Source organism: Macrotis lagotis, chromosome 8 (genome assembly GCF_037893015.1).
Source record: "Macrotis lagotis isolate mMagLag1 chromosome 8, bilby.v1.9.chrom.fasta, whole genome shotgun sequence".
In the NCBI taxonomy this organism is placed as follows: Eukaryota; Metazoa; Chordata; class Mammalia; order Peramelemorphia; family Peramelidae; genus Macrotis; species Macrotis lagotis.
In genome coordinates this window covers 189,782,383-189,801,889 of record NC_133665.1, presented here as the reverse complement: position 1 = coordinate 189,801,889, position 19,507 = coordinate 189,782,383, and the positions used below count along the sequence as shown (strand labels likewise).

Here is a 19,507-nt window from a genome sequence, read left to right as displayed (position 1 = left end):
AAAACCGTCTATCATAAAATGACAGGATGTAACACCACAAAATGCTTGTTAAAAGTCTCACTAGCCTACCTTTCTTTCCCTTTTCACTTGTTTCTCTGGTCTTCTGCTAATGTCTCCTGGAAGCCCAACAGTGACCCTGAGGCATGTGCTAACCCAACAGGACTGGAGATGCTCTGCACCAAGAGGCTGGTCACCAACTAGTACAGGCTTGGGCTACAGCAAGCCACAAAAGTGGGAAACATACAAAAAAGTCTTAAGTCCCCACACTGGCCTGGAGATAGTAGCTAAGTGGATAGAAAATGGCACTGAGGATTTTTAAGATTCCAGTTGGACCATTCATAAACCAATAGTTAAACTTCAGCCACCCTAAAAATCATGTGTGGATCTAAGGGTCCAAACAAACAGAATACCAAATTAGTAGAATTAAATCACATTATTATTGGTATTCTCGGTATAAAAAGAAAGCTATTGCAACTCAATGGAAGGATGATTCACTGGTTCATCCTAAATAGAACAAAAATAATTTGGGCATAATTGTTTTCTTAGATATCTAAAAACAATAAGGAACATCTTTGATAGAATACTTGATAATCGTGAGTGTAAATAAAAAAGTCATCATTAAGATATCAGAAATCTGTTGCAGAGAGAATGAGGAAGCTGAGAATCTACAATGAACATGACAATATCCTCAAACCCAGGTTTAAAAAAATTTTGATACTTGATGACTTCAATGAATATAAAAGAATAGAGAATAGAATGTCAGAAACCAGGACTCAGTCTGAGAAACCAGAAGAGGCCAAAGGCTATGAGAATAATCAAGAATCTACTAACATCCATACTTACTTCAAAAAAGAAAGCAGGAAGGCATGGAATAGTATGAGTTCCTTTTGGATATAGTAGTCATATCTTAACCATCAACTATTTAGAACCAGTATCAAAATCATTATCAAATTACAGGAAGGGATAAGGGCAGGCAGAAAACTTGATGAGAATTACAAGGGCTTGAACGCTACCTATGTAAATGTGCTACAGATGTTAAAAAGTCTAAATATCCTATGATCACCGAGACTTTTTTTTTGTTTCAGTAGACCAGGAAAAACAGTAGCCACAGTGAGAAGATAAGAGAAACCAAGAAACTACCTTGGGTCACAAGTATCTGATATGCCTCCCAAGTGGGAATGAGAGAGAAGCCAAGGGCAAGACTATTTTCCAAACACAAACAAATCTGAAAAGTACAAAGGGAAGAAGAAGAAATTTATAAGCAATATTGCCTCACACATGGTAAAGCTGTAAAAGTGAACCTACGTGTCAAATGAACTTGCCCTGAAACCCCAGTTGAGCCCCAACAAATAGAAGGAAAGCAGATAGATATTGTCAGCATTTCTCTAGTGATCTATTTGCCATCACAAGCCACAAAGGAGTCACCACAATTAGGCCTTCACACTCAATTCTTGCCATTCTATACCAGTGCAAATTGGCAAGGCAAATGGCCCACCCAGCCTGGAGTTCATGCTGAAGCGGACTAAGTGGACAAAACTGAAGATATGTTGCTGCAGACAAATGCCTATTTCCATCTGTCTCAAAAGCACTGAAAAGACACTTTTCTAAGAAATTTCAGGGATGTAAAGACACTAAAAGAATGAAAGAAAATCATTACTACTCAATCAAAAATACCTGCTTTTTTTAGCTTTCTAAAATCTATAAGAATAATCAATGTGCCAATCAAAGGTGTCCTTCAAGAAATATAAAAAATTAAGAGCGAAGCTTTAACAAATGATTCTTCAGAGCAGAACATTTTGTTCTGTAGCCCCATGACTGGCTAAAAGGACCACAGAATATCCACCCATGGGGTTTCTTTATCAGAACAGAGTGCTAAAGGCTCTGCCCCAATAAGAACAAAAAATGTCTCATAGGTATGTTAAGATCCTAACAGATTCTTTGATCCATGCGAACAAGGAGATCTTTGCTCAGTATTCCAGATCTGACTGAGAAGTCAGACATAAAAAAAAGGAGAGGTACATTTGTGAAAGACAGAGGCTAGGGCAGGGACCAAATGAAACAGGGATGCCCTCAAGTTCAAGAGCATTCCAGATGCATCAAGCCCCAGAAATCTCTCAAGAGACCAAGCCACGGGCCATGTAAAAAAAAAAAAATGGAGTAGACAAGAAATGCCCCCGTTAGAGATCACACCATGCAGTCAAAGGTCCGGTTCCCTGAGCTAGTGGCCAACAGTAATGGATCTGGGAAAGGCACTGCAAAATGGACAAAAAGTTGGCCTCAGAATTCAAAAGAATGAAGAGTTCAACTTATAAAAAGTCTCAAGCTGCTGCCCAGTGGAAGATCCATCCTTGCAACATGAGCATTCCTTCTAGTAAAAGCTGTATGATTGGGAATCTTGGAGCATCACAATATGAGGAATCCATATTGCTGAATCTAAGGGAAATGAAAGGATACTAAGACAATATGTTGCTAATGATTTTTTTTTGGTTTTTGCAAGGCAATGGGGTTAAGTGACTTGCCCAAGGCCACACAGTCAAGTAATTATTAAGTGTCTGAGATCAGATTTAAACTCAGGTCCACCTGACTCCAGGGGCTGGGGGCTCTATCCACTGTACCACTGAGTTGCCCCCTGTATGTTTCTAATGACGATCTAAAAATGTAAGAAGTGGCAAAGAAAGGAACATCAAAGAAAAGCATAAGTTAACAGATGAGTCAAGAGAAAAAAAGCATCAGAGAGGGATACTAGCCCCACCCCCAACCCCTGACCCCCACCATAAATTCTCTACTAGTACCCAGGAAATACAAAATTCTTATATTCAGTAGACAGTTGATGCAAGAATGAATCTCTAGCAAGACATGAATGAGAGGTTGAAATAGATTATAAATAAAGACATCGACAAGCCTGTGTGCTTTGGAATTAGAAGCAAGAAGTTAGGATCAAAACCAAGGGAGTGGATGAGATCACCAATATCCTGAAAGACAAGCAGATGGCCTGAGTTCCACTAGCTAAGTTAAAACAAACTACATAAGTATAATGATCCTGTCACAATTCCACCAATCAATAAATAATAAAAACAACGCACATCAACATATCACTTTCAAGTTGGTGAACCTCCTTGGTGTATAATGAGTCCCCCTGGGACCCCCCATGACTTTCCAGGCACCCCCCAGTCAGTAAAAGTATGAGGCAAAGTTCCATTCAGATCTTCCTGTCTCCAAGTTTAGCCCTCAGCTGACAGCCCCCTGAACAGCCTCCTGTGGACCAAATGCTGGGGGGCATAGCCACAAGTAACCAAGGAATCTCTACTGATAAGGAGCAAACAAGAGAAGTGGTGAAGGGAGGGAGAAGAGTAGGTCAGAGGCACCACAAGGAGATTATGTGTATATATCTTCAAATTTTTATTTATCATATAACTATATTATATAAAGAATAAATATAAAGAAAAGAATTACAAAGCAAAAGAAAATAAATACAAAGCAGTTAACTATAAGAATATTGCTCGGTGATCAGATTTCCCATACAAGGTGAGTCTTGAATAGAGTGGGTGATTCTATGAAAGGAAGGTTCTTTTTGGCAAGAAGACATTCCAAGCTAGAGAATCAGAGGAGAGTCTGCTTGTAGTAAAGAGAAGAGCAATTTGACTGTATGGTGTAGAGAGAGCCAAGGGGGAAGGTTGCTGTTCAGGGAGTCTGCAAAGACAGGTAGGATACAAGGGCATGGAGGGCTTTAAAAGTCAAACTGAGGGGGTTTCTAGTTGACCTTAAGAGACAAGAGCAAGCCAAAGGAGTTGTTGAGTAAGGGAGTGGCATGGTCATATCTACAGAAATGCTAAACACCATCTAGTTCTCCTAACACAATCCCCTGCCAAATCATATGTGTATGAGGAGTAGGGAAGAGGGGTGGCACAAGGTAGAAACAAGGGCCACAGATGACTCAAAGCCAATTTACATTTAAGATTTTCCTTCATTTCAGTTTCTAGGTGTGATTCTGGACCAGAAGGCTGGAAGGAGTTGCATTAAATACGCTCACAGGCTGATGTTTCTACCTACAGAATTATAAATACTTTCAAGTCAAGAGATATTAGTCCCATTTGACGCTTAGAACTGAAGTGACTTGTCCAGAGCCACACAGCCAACATGCGGAAGGCAGATTCAACTTCAGGTCTGTCTCAGACCCAACACTCAAGCATCCAGTGGAGGGGTTCTACTGAAGCATGCTCTATGTGAGCAAAGTCTAGACATTGAATAAGGGGTAGTCCTCCTGACCCCCTGCATTCTCCTAACACAGTTGATCCTTGCAGAGATAACTGCCCCTGGCAAGGGAGAAGTCTCTACTAAAACAAGTCTGTTCATCACTGAAGAGCTAACCAATTTAGACAGGGAAATCTCAGCAGTGAGGATTAGCAAAGGAAGGACTGGGAAGCAAAGTATGGGAGGGAGGTCAGTGTCTCTTGGAAATGACCCGTGAGAGGGTCAAGATTGTGAAATAGGGCAACCAAGCTACAATGGAAATGATGAACTGTGAGACCTGGAAGGGATCAGTGGAAAGGAGATCACAGTAAGGGCAAAGGGAAAGTTTGAAAGGAATAAGCTGACAAGTATGGAAGAAAATAAGGACTGGACCCCAATTCCTCTGGGAGAAGGTGTGGAAGAGATGCCCTAGGAGCCCCTGGAGTCTCTGGAAGATCAGAAGCCAGGAGCTGTGCCCCTATCCTGGCTTAAGACCATGTAGTTGGGACCTAATGTAATTTCACCCACAGCTGACCCATGAGATCAACCACATAGAATGCTCTATCCCCAGGTTGTTTTCTCCATGCTAAAGACAGCTCAGCAGGGCATTTATGTCATCTGATCTCACCTAGGCTTTCTCAGGTGCCCAGCAATTCTCCAATTTACCTGATGCTCCCCAAAATCTTTATCCCAAGACTCCATTTCTCCCTGTAGGCCCAAATATCTCTCCCTCCCCTCTCCCTCTCCCTTCCCCGGCCCTGGTATCCTTCAGCAGATAATCTTTCTCAGTTTCTCAGATAATCTTTTTCAGTTTCTCAGGACTGTTTTGATCTCATGCCACCACACATCAGGCAGGGGCAGAGGGGCTCTTTCACAGAGGTCCCTCCCTCCATATCCCATCTTCTTTGGTCCAGTTTTCTTGGAAGATGTAAATCTTCTTCTCACTGTTCCTTCTATCCTTTGCTCTCCTCCTGTTTCTTCAAGGAAATTCTCCCAAGAATCCTCTCCTCTCTCTTCTTCACATCCTTCCCCCATTTGTACTGCATTGAGGAGGTCTAGAAACAAGTCATCCTTCAAACATTTGACTCTTGCCACCCCCCCCAAGTTGCATCTCTGAACCCCAAGAACCTGGTACATAGCAGGAACTTCAATGCTTATTGACTGATCTCTTCCTGTTCCCAGTCAAATCCTAAAAGAGTGGCCTAGACTCTGAGGACCTCAGCTTTGGCGCCCACCCACATTTCTCTCCCCAGATATTCAAAGCTCACCAGTGATTTCCTGACTGTTAAATTGAATGGCCTTTGCTTGTTCCTCATCCTTCTATTTCTTTTGCCAGTTGTAATCACATCAACTTAGATAAATTCAATTACCTCTTTGCAGAAGATTTCCAGTCTAAATATTAGCCCTAATCTGGATCCTTATCTATAGTTCCACACAGTCAAACTCCCAATGGACATTTCCACTCAGATGTCCTATTGGTTAGCTCAAAGTCAGCAGGTCTAAAATGGAACTGCCTTTTTTTCTGTCCTACCCTTGCCCCAAACATCTCTATTTCTGTTGGGGGCACTAACATCTCCCCAATCACCCAAGCTGGTTAACTTTGGAATACTCCTTTATCTATCTCTCCTAAATCTAAACTTTTTGCTTGCAGATTTGAATGCCACATCTCTATCCTCTTACCTGCACAAATATAACCATCCTAGTCCAGGCCTTCATCCCTTCTCCCCACAATACTGTTCTAGCCTCCCTGCTTCCAGTCTCTCCTCTCTCCACATAATTCCCAAATTAACCTCAGGCATAGGTCTAACCAGGTCATGCTCCTTTGCTCAAAAGCTCTCAATGACTTCCGGCTACCTATATGACATAACATAGATTCTTCAGCCAGGTCTAACTTAAGGTCTTCCACAGTGTAGTTCCAACTTTCCTTTCTCTATTATTTCACAGTACTGCCTTCATTTAGCTGCACTACTTTCCAGTCAAACTAAACTACATAACCTGTTTCTCCCAGATGTGACTTTCTCTGGCTGTCCCCTATCCCTGCCCTGCACTAATCCCTCATCTCTACAACTTTAGCATCCTCATCTTCCTCTAAATCTTGAAATCAGAAGCTATCTTTTTTCCATGAAATCTTTAACATCCCAGTTATGAATACTCTCTTTATCCTTAAGCTGGCCATAACTTATCTGAATACATAGCAGATCTTTTCCCACAAAAAAACAGAAACTATTTGAAGAAGGAACAGTTGGTTTCAAATATTCAGAACCTGGCACCATGTCTTATATGGAGAAAGCAAGAAAGAAATGGAGTGGTTTGAAAACAGAGAGCATCAGTTTAAATCCTGCCTCCTTACTTGCTGGTGGGAACCCTCCCTAGGCCTCATGGTCCTCACTTATGAACTAAGGAAACTTCATAGGTCCAACCAGTTCTGGATATGCCACTATGGGTGAGAACTACAACTACAAGGTCAATATCTAATAACAAGAGAATATATTTATGAAACATAAACTGGGGCACTGCAAAACCCTTTACAGTTGATATTCAAAATACAGTTGAAAAATCTCTGAAACCCCCCACCCCAGGACAAACTTATTCCTCAAGTTCACTTCCCTAATGACTAGATCATTATTAAATGTCAACATAGTGACCATGAATTATCTCAAGCAGATCCTTGAAATAAAGTTGTCCCAGGATCATAATCTGAAAGGGATGTTAAAAATCACCTTGTCCAAAATCTTCATTTAACAGATGAGAAAACAGAGACTTGGAGAGGGGTCCCTGCCTAAGCAGCATTTTGAGCACAAGAAATTCCTGTTAGTTATACTTGGTTTTGTTTTTTGCTGGTTGTTTTTGGAGGAGGGAAAGAGATACAGACATTTTACCATTCTCTCATAAGAAAACTATGGTTTTGAACCCCCCCCCCAAAAAAAGATCAGTCAGAAACCATAGACCTCCACAACTCTAATACTGAGGCAAAAATATGGAATCATTTGAGCAAAGAAGCTACAACAATTCATTTACAAATTATTTGCTATACCAGTTTGGAGTTATATCATAAATGCAAGGATAGGTCACTATTAGGAATGTCATAAACATCATAAATGTCAATAACATAATAACAATAAGCATAACTGACAATAACTAATTGTCAATAATTTAAAATCACATGATCATACTAATAGATCCAGGAAAAAATTTCAACAAAATATTGCATTGATACATGTTAAAATACTAGAATTCCTTTACTATGAACAAAAATATCTATCAGAAACCCATTATTCATAACAAAGAAATACCAGGCATAGTCCCCAAAATAAATAAAGGAAAGCCATCCATTGTTTTTTACTATTCCTGGGTCAGAGGGACAGAAAGTTATACTGTAAAGGATCTTGGAGTTATGGAGATCAATTACCCCATTTTACAGATGAGAGGCTGAGAGGTCAGAGAGGTTTGAACTCCTTGGCTTTGGAGACCAACATCCTTTCTACTGCCCCATGTGGTACAAATCTTTCTGAATATCTGATCCATTAGTGTTTATAATATTGAGAATAGAGAAGCTTAGGGTAGCCAGGGGCCCCTCAGATCATGCAGCTCAACTACTACCAAAGAGAGAAAGTTCTTCCAGAATCATCTGAGGACTGGACACTTACTTCTAGCAATGCACAACTACCTGCCTTCATGATTCAATTTAACTCAAGTCAACAATCAGGTGTCTACAATGGGTGAAGCACTCTGCTAGGTAATGAGCATAGAAAGACAAAAATAAAAATTGTCTCTAGGGTCAAAAGATCAGATCATTTCACTTTCAAACACTTCATATCCCACTGACTAAAAAACTCTGGCTTTGGACAATTTTGTGCCCACTAGAGTTCGTACCACAACGACCAAGTCTTGTGCCTTCTTCCACCTAAAAGAGCTTCCATGACTGAAGGCAATATTGTTCACACTGTGTCTTCTTGTCTCCAGTTTGAACATCCCCAGTTACTTCAACTAGTCCTTTAATGATACTCGTTCACCATCTCTGTCTTTGGGTCTGATTACACCTTGTCAATCCTCCTCTTAAAATATGGCTCTGAAAATTGAAAACCCCACAGCCCTTGTCATCCATATATGGTCTGTTCTCCTTTACGTGACAAGAGCATCAGACTTCCATGAAGGCAGCCTAAGTGATGAACATCAGAGTTTTTAGATAGTCACATTGCATTTATTAATGTCCTTCTCTTAATGTGACCTGCTTTCTGTCCATTGAGCCAAAGACTAGGCATTCACTTTTAACCTTATTTAAATTCTTATTTAAATTGGCACAACAATCCAACAGGACAGGATTTTTTATTACAACTTGATTCTCTCATCCAATGAATTATGTCAGCCAGGAATTTGGCAAAACAGTAATCAATGTCCCTAATAAGAATATTCAGCATAACAAGACCAAACCCTGGGGCTATTAGAGCACAGCACTTGAGACCTCCTCCCCCACCCCCCTCCATTCTGGGTTAGAAACAATCCAGGAAATTGAAACTCTAGGAAGAGAGTCATCCAACCAGTTCCAAATCCACCTAGTATCCCGCTGGCATCCAGCAAACATTTCTCCCTATTAGGACACCATCCAAGGATATCATGAGAGACTTTATCCAGATGAAGTGCAGCCACACTATGTCTATAGCCTTCCTCTCCTCTAACCAACTAGAAATAGTGACCCTGTCAAAAAAGGAAATGAGGTTAATGTTAGGGAGTGAACGTGTTGGTGGACGGCTACCTACGTTTAAATAAAAACACGCATACCTTATAGCTCGAAGACTTTTAACTAGACCGGATTCTGGGACTCTCTTTGGACAACTTACAGCCCACTTTTAGCTCATCAGTGCTGGGCATACTGGGCTGCTGGGAGCAGATTATTCTACATACTGAATACCCTTCCTCCTCCCCAAAGCCTTGTCCCCCTCCCCCCCCCAATTCACTGTCAGAGTTGATCAAACCAGTCTTCCCAGTTCCTTCCCCTAGCTCTGGACAGTTCTTTGTAGGGTAACTAAGGTAGAGGATAAGAATACAAATGACATCATCAACGCTTTTAATAGCATGGTGATTAACACAAAGAACTTTCTAATGGTCTCTACCTCAAGCAACTTCCCAGCCTACTTTGTGTCTAACAAAGCTGAACTAGAATATAAATTGTACTTGCCTGAGTGCTGGTTCCTTGAAGCAGGGAGCCCTGCAAAGCAAGAAGGAGGAAGAGGAAGAAGCAGTGGTCACAAAGAGCCAGCATGGCTTCATCAAGGATAGGGCATGCAACACTAACCTTATTTCCTTCTTAAACAATGATACTAGACTGGTGGATCAGGGGAATGATGTAGATATAATTTACCTAGATTTTACCAATGCATTTGACAAGGTCTCTCATGCTACTCTGGTGGAAAAGATGGAGAGATGTGGGCTAGACAATCATACAATTGGGTGGAGGCAAAATTCAATGGCAGGTTGGAAGCCAAGACTACTCAATGGCTCCATGGCAATTTGGAAGGAGGTCTGGAGTGGAGGGCCCCAGGGATAGGTGTGGGCCTTGGCTGCTTAACAATTTTATCAATGGCTGAAATAAAGGTATGGATGGCATCTTTATCAAACTTGCAGATGACACAAAGCTGGGAGGGAGAGCTACATGAGAGGTTGGATTGAAAAAAAGATCTAAAAAAGCTAAAATGTTAAGCTGAATCTAAGATGATGAAATCTGGTAGGGACAAATTTGAGTGATTACACTAAGTGGGGAGAACATGGCTGAGCAACACTTGGAAAAGGATCTGCAGGTATTAATGAACTACCAACTCAAGAGTCAACAGTATGATATGACAGGCAACAAGCTAAACATGAACCCAGTCTACACTAAGAATTTCATAGATTAGACACATGGTGACCCAGCTTTGGGCTGCTTGCTCAGACTTCATCAGAGGAATGACACCCTGTGTTAGGAAGGACAGTGATAAGCAGGAGAGCACACAGGAGAGGGCCATCGAGAGGGACGGACGGACTGGACGGTACTGGAGATTACGCCATAGAATGAGAAGATTTCTTGGGAAGAGGCATCAGGAGGGACGTGGTGAGACCTGCTGTCAGATCTGCTCTCCTGAGCCCCAGATGAGATAAAAAACATGGGGTACAAGGTGCAAAGAAGAATTTAAGTTTCAAGGAGAAGCTGATGAGAGGCCATCTGAGCAGCCTCAAGAGTGTGGGCTCTTCCCCTGGTTCATGACATCCTAGAGGAAATGGCCCTCTAAGAAGCGCCTGGTCTATTCCTTGCAAGCCGGCAATTCCGAGATAGGGAAGTTCTCACCTTCCTTCCTGAGGGTCAAGCTAGACTTAAGCACAATGTTTTCAGAGGACTGGGCTTGGAATCTGGGAGTCCTGAGTTCAAATTTGAACTCAGACACGAACTGGTTATGTGACCCTGGACAAGCCCCTGACACCTCATGCTTGCTTCAGTTTTCTCAACTGTAAAATGGGGATCAGAACAGCCCCTCCCTCCCCGGGGTGCCATAAGAATCAAATGAGAGCCCATTTCTAAAGTCCTTAACACACAAGCTCTTTCTCACCCCTGTCCCCATACTTTATATCCTGCTCATCCAAAAAACCCTTCATTTTAAGATGCTCTTTGTGTCCTCACAGTATTCATTAAGCACTATGGCAACCAGAAGCAAATTTTTTCCAGGAAAATTGTCTGGAGCGATCAGAGCGACTAAAGCTGCCAGATGCAAAGGAGGCTTCCATGCCGGATATTCCCTCCAACATATATATCTTGATGTTTACTACAAATAAGACACAGGGATCATAAATACAAAAATAAAGTCACCTCTGCCCTACTAGGATGATACAACACACACACACACACACACACACACACACACACACACAACTGGGGCATGGACACCAAAGAGTTGAAAGCCCAGAAGGAAGAGGAAAGGTTCCAGGCATGAAGAAGAGTCAAAGAGGCCTAGAAGCTGCAGATGGAGGAAGCAGAGAAGGACACCATTCAGGAGGGCCAGAACCCCAACCATGTGGGAAAAATGTGAAAAGAGGCTAGCAATGGAAGCCAAAGCCAGGTTACTCTGAAGGCCAAGATGAGGCAACCCAGAAGCTCCTCCTACAGGGAGGGCCAGCCCCCGACAACCTCACTCAGGATTTAGTGAGGTTGCTGGGGTTTGTGTAGGATAAACTGGAAAGTGAGGGATCCAACAAAGATGCCGGTGTGATAGTGCAGGCAAGAGACCAAGGAGGGCCTCAACCCAGAGGTGACTGTTGGAATGGGAATAAAAAGAAGGGATGGTATGGAGGAAGTGCAAGCCACAGAGAGGATGGCAGGAAAGAAAGGGAACCAATGAAGTAGGGGTGATATGGGGTGAGAGAGATGGGAAGCATGAGGAAGCTTTGGGGAAGGAAAGTGAATTGACAACTGGTGGTCCTCTGGTATCTGGTTCTGGAAGGAGCTGATTGAGAGCTGTCTAAAGAAACTGAGAAGGGAATGAACAGCAGGAGCTGCTGGGGGGGGGGGGGGGGCAGAGCAAGCTAATGCTTCTTTCCTTTGCTCCGTTTTATTTGGCCTGGGAAAGCAGCCTTCACACTGCAGATATCAGAACACACATGTCTAACAGAGCAGTGAATCTGCTCTTCTGGAGCTCCAGAGATCTGACCCAGATGAATGACAACCTCAGCTTTTGAAAACGTAGTCACTACCATCCCACAGTCTTTCTGCAAACTCTAGACCAATGATAACAGCTTGGCTTTCTGGAAAACTTCTCAGTCTAGTCAAGAAATCAGTCAACACAAAAAGCCAACACGTCAAACAAACATGAAGTATGGCGTCAACTGGCTGAGTGTGTGGTGCAAGGCAAAGGGCACTTCACTGCCACAACTGGAAACTCCTCTGCTGGCAGTCGCAAAAAGGCCAGGAAGAGAATGAGCCATGGTCTAAGGAGGCTCATGCTAAGGACCACCAGGTTAAGGGAAGGGATAAGAACCGATGTCAGCAGGCCAGGCCAAAGGAGCTTAGGATATTTAACCTAGACAATAAGGCTGAGGTCTTCAAGTATCTGAAAAATTCATCACATGAAAGAGGGATTTGATTTCTGCTTTTTGGACCCAAAAGGCAGAACCAAGAACCAGCGAAGCTTGATGGATGGAAGAACTTCCTCATCATGAGAACTGCTTTAAAAGCACTTTTAAGGGAAGGCTAGGTGGCCTAGTGGATAAAGCACTGGCCCTGGAGTCAGGAATACCTGGGTTCAAATCCAGTCTCAGACACTTAATTACCTAACTGTGTGGCCTTGTGCAAGCCACTTAACCCCATTTGCCTTACAAAAACCTTTAAAAAAAAAAAAGCAACTTAAAAATCTTCCGGGTTGAAGGTGGAGGCCAACAAATTCCATGATTATTTACAAACTGGAGAGACTAGAAACACTGGAAAACAGGGGGTAGGCTAGTGAATTCACAGCTGTCATTTGAAAAGAGGTAAGAACTAAATCTGTGTTTTAGGAAGTTATATGGCTAGAGTTAGCAGGTGAGCTTAGAAGAACTAAGGAGACTACCAAGAAGCAAACTCTAGAGAGAATCTGAGTGCACGACCGAACATGGAGGGGGGGGTGGGGAGCGGGGGCAGAGAGATAAGAAATTATCATGAATGCCAAGGAAGGAGGGTAGTGAAGAAAACCCTGACAAGAATAAAGGATTTAGTCATTCAAAGATCATCACAACTATGCCAATAACAGCACTAAAAATAAAAGCACATGATGTCAACCCAAAGCAGATGAGAAAAGATCCTGCTCTCTCTTTGTTCCCAACAGGAGACCATGGGCATGAAACCCTGCGCTATTGTTTGGTTTTTCTGAACTAGCTTCTCTTTCTCTAGATCTTGCATCATGGTCTGGGAGAAGGCAGGGGAGGTAAAAGTCACTCTAGTCAACACTGCTTAAGCACCTACTGTGTACCAGTTCTGAAGGGTACCTGGTCCTGTGCTAAGTGCTGGGCAGACAAAGTGCCGCCCAGCTACTGGGAGAGAGCACAGGCAGAGGGCTTCCTGGCCAGGGTGCGGGGGCCCAGGGCAAGAGTCAGGGAAAGAAGACTAGAAATGGAGGAAGGAGCCAGCTTAGGAAGAGTGGCTGACTAGAAGCAGAGACTTTGGTACCTGCTCCTAGAGGATTGGGGAGCCCCTAGGGTCTGGGGCTGGGCGGGATGACAGTGTCAGACTTGTACTTTAGGAAACTCTATTTGGGACCTAAGTGGAGTAAAAATAAAAATATTTTGAAATGAAAGAAATTATGAGTAACTTTGTAGAACACAGATTCAGCTAACTGGTAGGGAAAGAATTCAAATTCCTGGGGGGGGGGGGGTTAAAAGATAAAGAGGAGGTAGAGGGAAAGAGGTATGGATGACTTTCCAGAAATTTAGCTCTGAAAGAAAGAAAAGCCAGAAGATGAGAGTAGGATGAGTGATTGAGATTTACAGTGATTTACAGAAAGAGAAATCCTTTATATTTTAGAAAACTGGTCAAGTACCAAGGGCTGTTGGGCCTGAAATCTGCCCCTTTCTCCACTGTTATCTAGGAGCTGTCTGGGCTAACACTAGTGAGCCAGGTGCTGTCTTGCCCTTAGCAGACAAGCCTGAACTAAAGAAACCTTTCAGTCTGACAGGTTTCAGGATATAGCTCTTCCCTACCTCACATAGAAGGCCCACCCTAAACAGATACCAATACTTTTCCCAATAAGGTTTGAGCAGGATCTGTTTTCTTTTACCTTTGACTTTTGTCTGTATCTGAAATTCTTTTAGTTTGATATACTAAAGCTTCAGCATTTTTCTTTAAATTAACTTTTAAAATACCAATTCAAGTTCTTTGTCTACCCCCCCCCCAACAATCCCATCCTCCCTCAGGAGAATCATCCAGGCCCTCCTCACTAGCTCTCACCTCCCCCACACCCCATATCCAAAACCTCCCTTTCCCCTTCTCTCCTCTGACACTGGTCCAGGGTCCTTGTCACTTCATACCTAAACTCCCAGCTCTTCCCATGACAAACTCTTCACTCCTCAGTCACCAAATCAATTTTCCTAAAACTCAGGTCTTTGTCATACTCCCACCCCAGCCCCATTCAATAAGTCAGTGGCTCTCTTTGGCCTTCAGAATCATTTAAATAAACTGACATTCCAAGCCCTTCATAAGCTGGCCCTCTTCTAACACCTGACCCCCCCCCCCAACATGTCCTCTTCTATTCACTGGCCTCCAGGCTGTTCTACAAACAAGATCCTTCTCTTTCAGCGCCAAACATTCCCTCCGACTGTGACTGCCCCCCAGGCCTACCAAGCTTTGCTTTCCCTCCTCTGTTCAGACTACTGACCTCCCTGGCTTCCTTTAAGTCACAACTAACATCCCAGCTTACAAAAACTACAGGGGATCATAGTGCATAGAGGGTCCAACCTGGAGTCAGGAAGACTCACCTTCCTCAATTCATATCAGGTCTCAGAATGATTTACTAATTTGTTTTGACTCTGGGGGAGTCACTTCACCCTCTTTGCCTCAATTTCCTTATCTGCAAAATGAGATGGAGAAGGAAATGGCAAACCACTCCAGTGTCTTTGCCAAGAAAACCCCAAATGAGGTCAAGAAGAATCAGACATGACTGAAAATGACTGAATAACAATGAAATTCCTCAAGCCTTCTCCAATCCCTCTTAATTCTGGTGCTTTCCCTATCTTGGTTATTTCCTATTTTTCTTGTATCTAACTCACTTGGAATTTTTTTTTTTTGTTTGCATGTAGTCTCCACTATTAGACCATAAGCTCCATAAGAGCAGGGGGATCAGTTCCTGTCTCCTTTTGTGTTCCCATCACTTAGCAGAATGCTGTCTGCCTTTAGAAGCTGGGAGCAATAATGGAAGACAGGGTCTTACATCTAGTGGCACTGTTACCTGGGGAAAAAAGCCACTTTTCTTTTGGATTTCTACATTCCTATCCTCGATTCCATTTTCTATGAATTAAGGAAGCTTTATTATTCTGGTTAGTTGGTTTTCTGAAAATAATTTTCCTCTTATTTGAAAGAGATTACTAGTAAACTATCAGCTTTTGCTCATCTTGGAACTAGGAGTCTGTAGAAGATACCATCTGACCAAGCTCCATAAAGTCCCCCTCAGTTTGGAAGCCCCTTCTCAGGGAGAAGAGAAGCCCAACTTTTAGGTGCTTCTCTCCAGCCAGTCTAGGAGACAAGACAGCAACAAAAGACAGCACCTCCTTCAGAGGTGTAATCAAACCTTTCAGCATTAAAGTGGGTCATCTGAGGTACAAGTCACTGGAATTCACTGTAATGCCCCTATCTAGAAGGGCTAAGCTGAATGGGACAATGTGGTCTAGGAAGAAGGCTCCCCAGGTTTTCCCTCTGTTTTCCTTTACAGTTTGGCTCCTCTTAGAGGGAGGGATCTGTGGCATACCAGTCAGTGCCCAGTAGGACACCAGAGCAAGGGAAGACAGATCCTTCTTCATTTCTACTTTGAACTACCCTGACTAATTTTGCAATAGAATTCTACTAGTGGAGGGCAGATTTCTGATTCCAATCTTCTCAACCTGCCAACTCCTTGAACTCACAAAGACCTCATCCCAGTGCGTCTCAAGGTTAAGGTGTGGTACTAGAGGAGACAGGGTCAAAGGCTACCTGATCAATAGTCCCAAAACTGCCCAATCCATAATTTTTACTTTCAGACATAAAATAAAATACCTTCCCCCCACGCACCCAAAATGCAAAGTACGGATGGTTCTTGAAGAAGGTTCTCAATATGTGCTCACTAATTTGACAAAAGTATTTCTTGATGAATATTTATGCTATGTGAAGGATATGACAGAACACAGGCTGTCCCCAAGTTTATAAAGGACTATCATCAAATCTACCTTCCATCCTCCACTTCCAAGGGCATGGAGAAAGTAAATACACATCCATTAAGCACCTACTATGTTAGTCACTGTGTTAATAAGCACTTTACAAATGAGGAAACTGAGGCAGAGATTAAGTAACTTGTCCAGGATCACTCAGTCAGGAAACTGCAGGGTAACTTCTAGTCAGGGCAGGGGTACCTAAAGTTTTCCTACCCACAAAATTTCTCTGAATTTGAATTTTTCCCCCTAGGCTTTTAAAAATATTAATACTTGAGATTTCATCACACAAAAATTCATTTGAAATAAGTATCTTTTTAAAGTTACAAGTACCTCTGGAAAGCTTCAGTGGTCAGTATTCAAAATGAAAGTGAACTAAGTCAGTCAAGTCATCAAACGTCAGGAGAAAAACAACTGCCAAGAAGAAATGAGTTGGTGGGGCTTGGGGAGGGCACAGAATTAGGAAGAAAACTGCATAAGTACTTGGGACAGAAGAGTAGATGGCTTGGAATAATCCAAGAGCCTGAGACTCCTGGGAACTTAAGTCACTAGGTAAGCAGTCACTAGGTAAGCAGCAGATGGAAAAACAAGGGGAAAGCTTCAGAATTCTTCCAAAGACCAAGTCTGGCCCTCTTGGGCCCTTGCCATGGCCGGGCTCTTGTTATGGCCAGGCTCCTACCCAAGGATCTCCACCTCTGGGCAGCACAGTCTGTCTTACATTTCAATCTCCCCTACAAAAATCTTATTAACCAGAAGCTGTTGAAGGCCAAGCTCTGGCAGCTTTAAAGACTGGTTCTGCCCAAGGCTCCACCACAAGAGAGGAGGGCAAAGAATTCCATTCCTAGGAAGTTGGAGATCCACACAGGACTCAATATAACACACAAATAGGAAATGACCCTCCCTCCCTCCCAGACCTACAACTTGTAGAGGAAGGGTAGAGTAAAGAGAACAGACAAGGTGAATGGCTCTTTCAAGTTTAGATCCCTATCTGCTAGTAGACTCCTGGGGAAATTACCTCGCATCCATATGGGCATTCTCTCTATAAATAAAACCAAAAGATAGAAGTTTTCAGGAAGGTCAATACAAAAGACACCAGACTGTTGGTATCACCTATCAAAAGACAACAAGAAACAGTTCAAAGAATTGGCCATCATCTTTCCTTCAGAGGTTCTTGGTGAGCATTGGCAAAAAAGGCCTCAACTCTTTTCCATCTGGCTTCCAACCTCATCAATCACCTGAAATGCCAGTCTCCAGTCTTGTTTTTGGGGAAGAATGAACATTTCTCATGGTGATTATGAGAGGTACTTCATAAATACAACAAGTGGAGGCAAGCATACAGGCCTTCCTCATGTCAGATCCAGGGCTCTCTCTACCAGGAGCTTCCCTCACCAAAAGCCTCCTGAGCACCACATTTCTTTTCTCAAATCTCCCCCTTTCTCAACTCCCTGAGGAAAGTGGCCCCTGCTAGCACCAGCCCCATCCTCCATCTTTGGATTTTCTAACTCTTCTACTCTGCTTTGTTGCCTACTGATCTGGCCTTGTTTTCACTGTTTCTCACCCACGACATAACCTCCTAGACTCCTTCCTCTTTGGCACCCAGGTAAATCCATACCTATCCTTCAAAGAAGACTCACAGATGAGAGATAATGGCAGTCAGTGCATCCAGTCCCATAGGAGTCCTAAACACTTCAAACCCTGTCCTCCCACAGCTCAGTGTCATTACACCTCTTCCCTCAAATTCTTAGCCTTCATTTTCCCAAATCTTTCTATTTCTGCTGACTGCACTGCCACTCTTCCAGTCTTGCCCCACACATCCAACCAAGTGCCAAATCTTACCAAGTGCAGCTCAACCACATCTCTCCTAGCCAGGCCCTCCACCTGCCAGCCTCCAGACCATGCCACCTTTTAGTCAATCTTTTTCTCTGATGCCTTAGAGCCTCCTCATAATCTGGTGTCAAATTCTCTTGCAGCCTCTGTCCCACACTTTCTCTGGCCTTGTCTCTCCTTCTCACTCACAACATGCCATCTCTGCTCACTGTGTCTTTCTTGCCCGGCCCAAGCCTCCAGACTTAGAATACATTGCACCTTCATCTACACCTCCAAGAATCCCTATCTTCTTTCAAAAGACACTCCTACAGTGACTTACACACAAATCCCTCCCTAACTGGTGGTCAGCAGTTTTGCATTTCTTTGTATTACTTCTCACTCATTCCTAAAGAAGTTCAGCCACTATAATAGAACTGTCCTAACAAGAAAATCAAAGGGTCCAAACATTCCCCTAGCCAACACCCCCTGACCGTTGTTTTACCACTCAACCACTCAGAAAGATAACAGCAGCCAAAGTACAAGTAAAGGAGAAAGAAGACAAAAGACTATTGTCGACATCACATCAAAAAAGCCCCAACTAGGGGGCAGCTAGGTGGTGTAGTGGATAAAGCACTGGCCTTGGAGTCAGGAGTACCTGGGTTCAAATCCAGTCTCAGACACTTAAAAATTACCTAGCTGCGTGGCCTTGGGCAAGCCACTTAACCCCCATCTGCCTTGCCAAAAAAAAAAAAACCCTAAAAAAAAGCCCCAACTATGTGTGTGTGTCCAGCTTGGTGAGCATCCATACAAAGAACAATGGGGGGGAGGGGGTTTGTGAGCAGAGCAGAGCAATTAGGTGGTACAGTGAGAGAGCCCTGGCCCTGGAGGGAACTGAGTTAAAATGTGGTCTCAGACACTTACTTACTCATTACCTAGTTGTGTGACCTTGGCCAAGTCACTTAACCCCATTGCCTTGTAAAACCAAAAAGAACTCAGGATGAAAAAGAAATGAACAAGAGATCCAGTTCCTACCTAAGCTGTCTATTCTGAGCATCCCTGACAGTAGCACTACCACCTCTCAGTACACAGCACCTACCTCAGAGGGAAGCAGAAATGGTCCTCAAGACAGTGAGATCAAAAGGCAAACTAAACCTGGGAGATCCAGGCTGCTAAAAGCCCCAAAGAAGGCTTTTCATATCTCAACAAGGGAGAAATTCTAAAAGAGTGGAAAGGATTCCCCAGGAAGGGAGGGAGAAAATACCAAAGAGCCTGGCTCTTCCCCTTGGTAAAATACTTGTGAATAGCCTTTCTGTGTTATATTGATGAAAATCTGAATAAAAGCCTCTCTTACACAATTCCTTACCACATATCCAAGCAAATAACTAGATGGAAAAGGTAGGGATACACATTCCTACTGGGATTTGTTGGAAGACGAAACATTTGATCTGGTAAAGCAAAAGACAACCTTTAAAAGGCCTAGTGCTCCAAAAGTGTCTCCCATACAAAATGAGTAGGTGACATAGGCTCAATTCCTTGATAATGCAGTCTCCTGCAGTTCTCAAAGTAGGGTCTCTCTTTCCAG

The 19,507-nt window shown here is 43.0% G+C and overlaps 1 protein-coding gene across 1 annotated transcript in view; it reads right to left on the bottom strand.

Annotated features, from left to right (window-relative positions):
• The window catches only part of CDK13 (cyclin dependent kinase 13), a 105,410-nt gene that overhangs the window by 39,249 nt on the left and 46,654 nt on the right, over window positions 1–19,507 (bottom strand). The window contains exon 6 of the mRNA XM_074199218.1: window positions 9,407–9,436. Coding sequence (XP_074055319.1) covers window positions 9,407–9,436 — 30 coding nt within the window. The remainder of the gene's footprint in view (window positions 1–9,406; window positions 9,437–19,507) is intronic.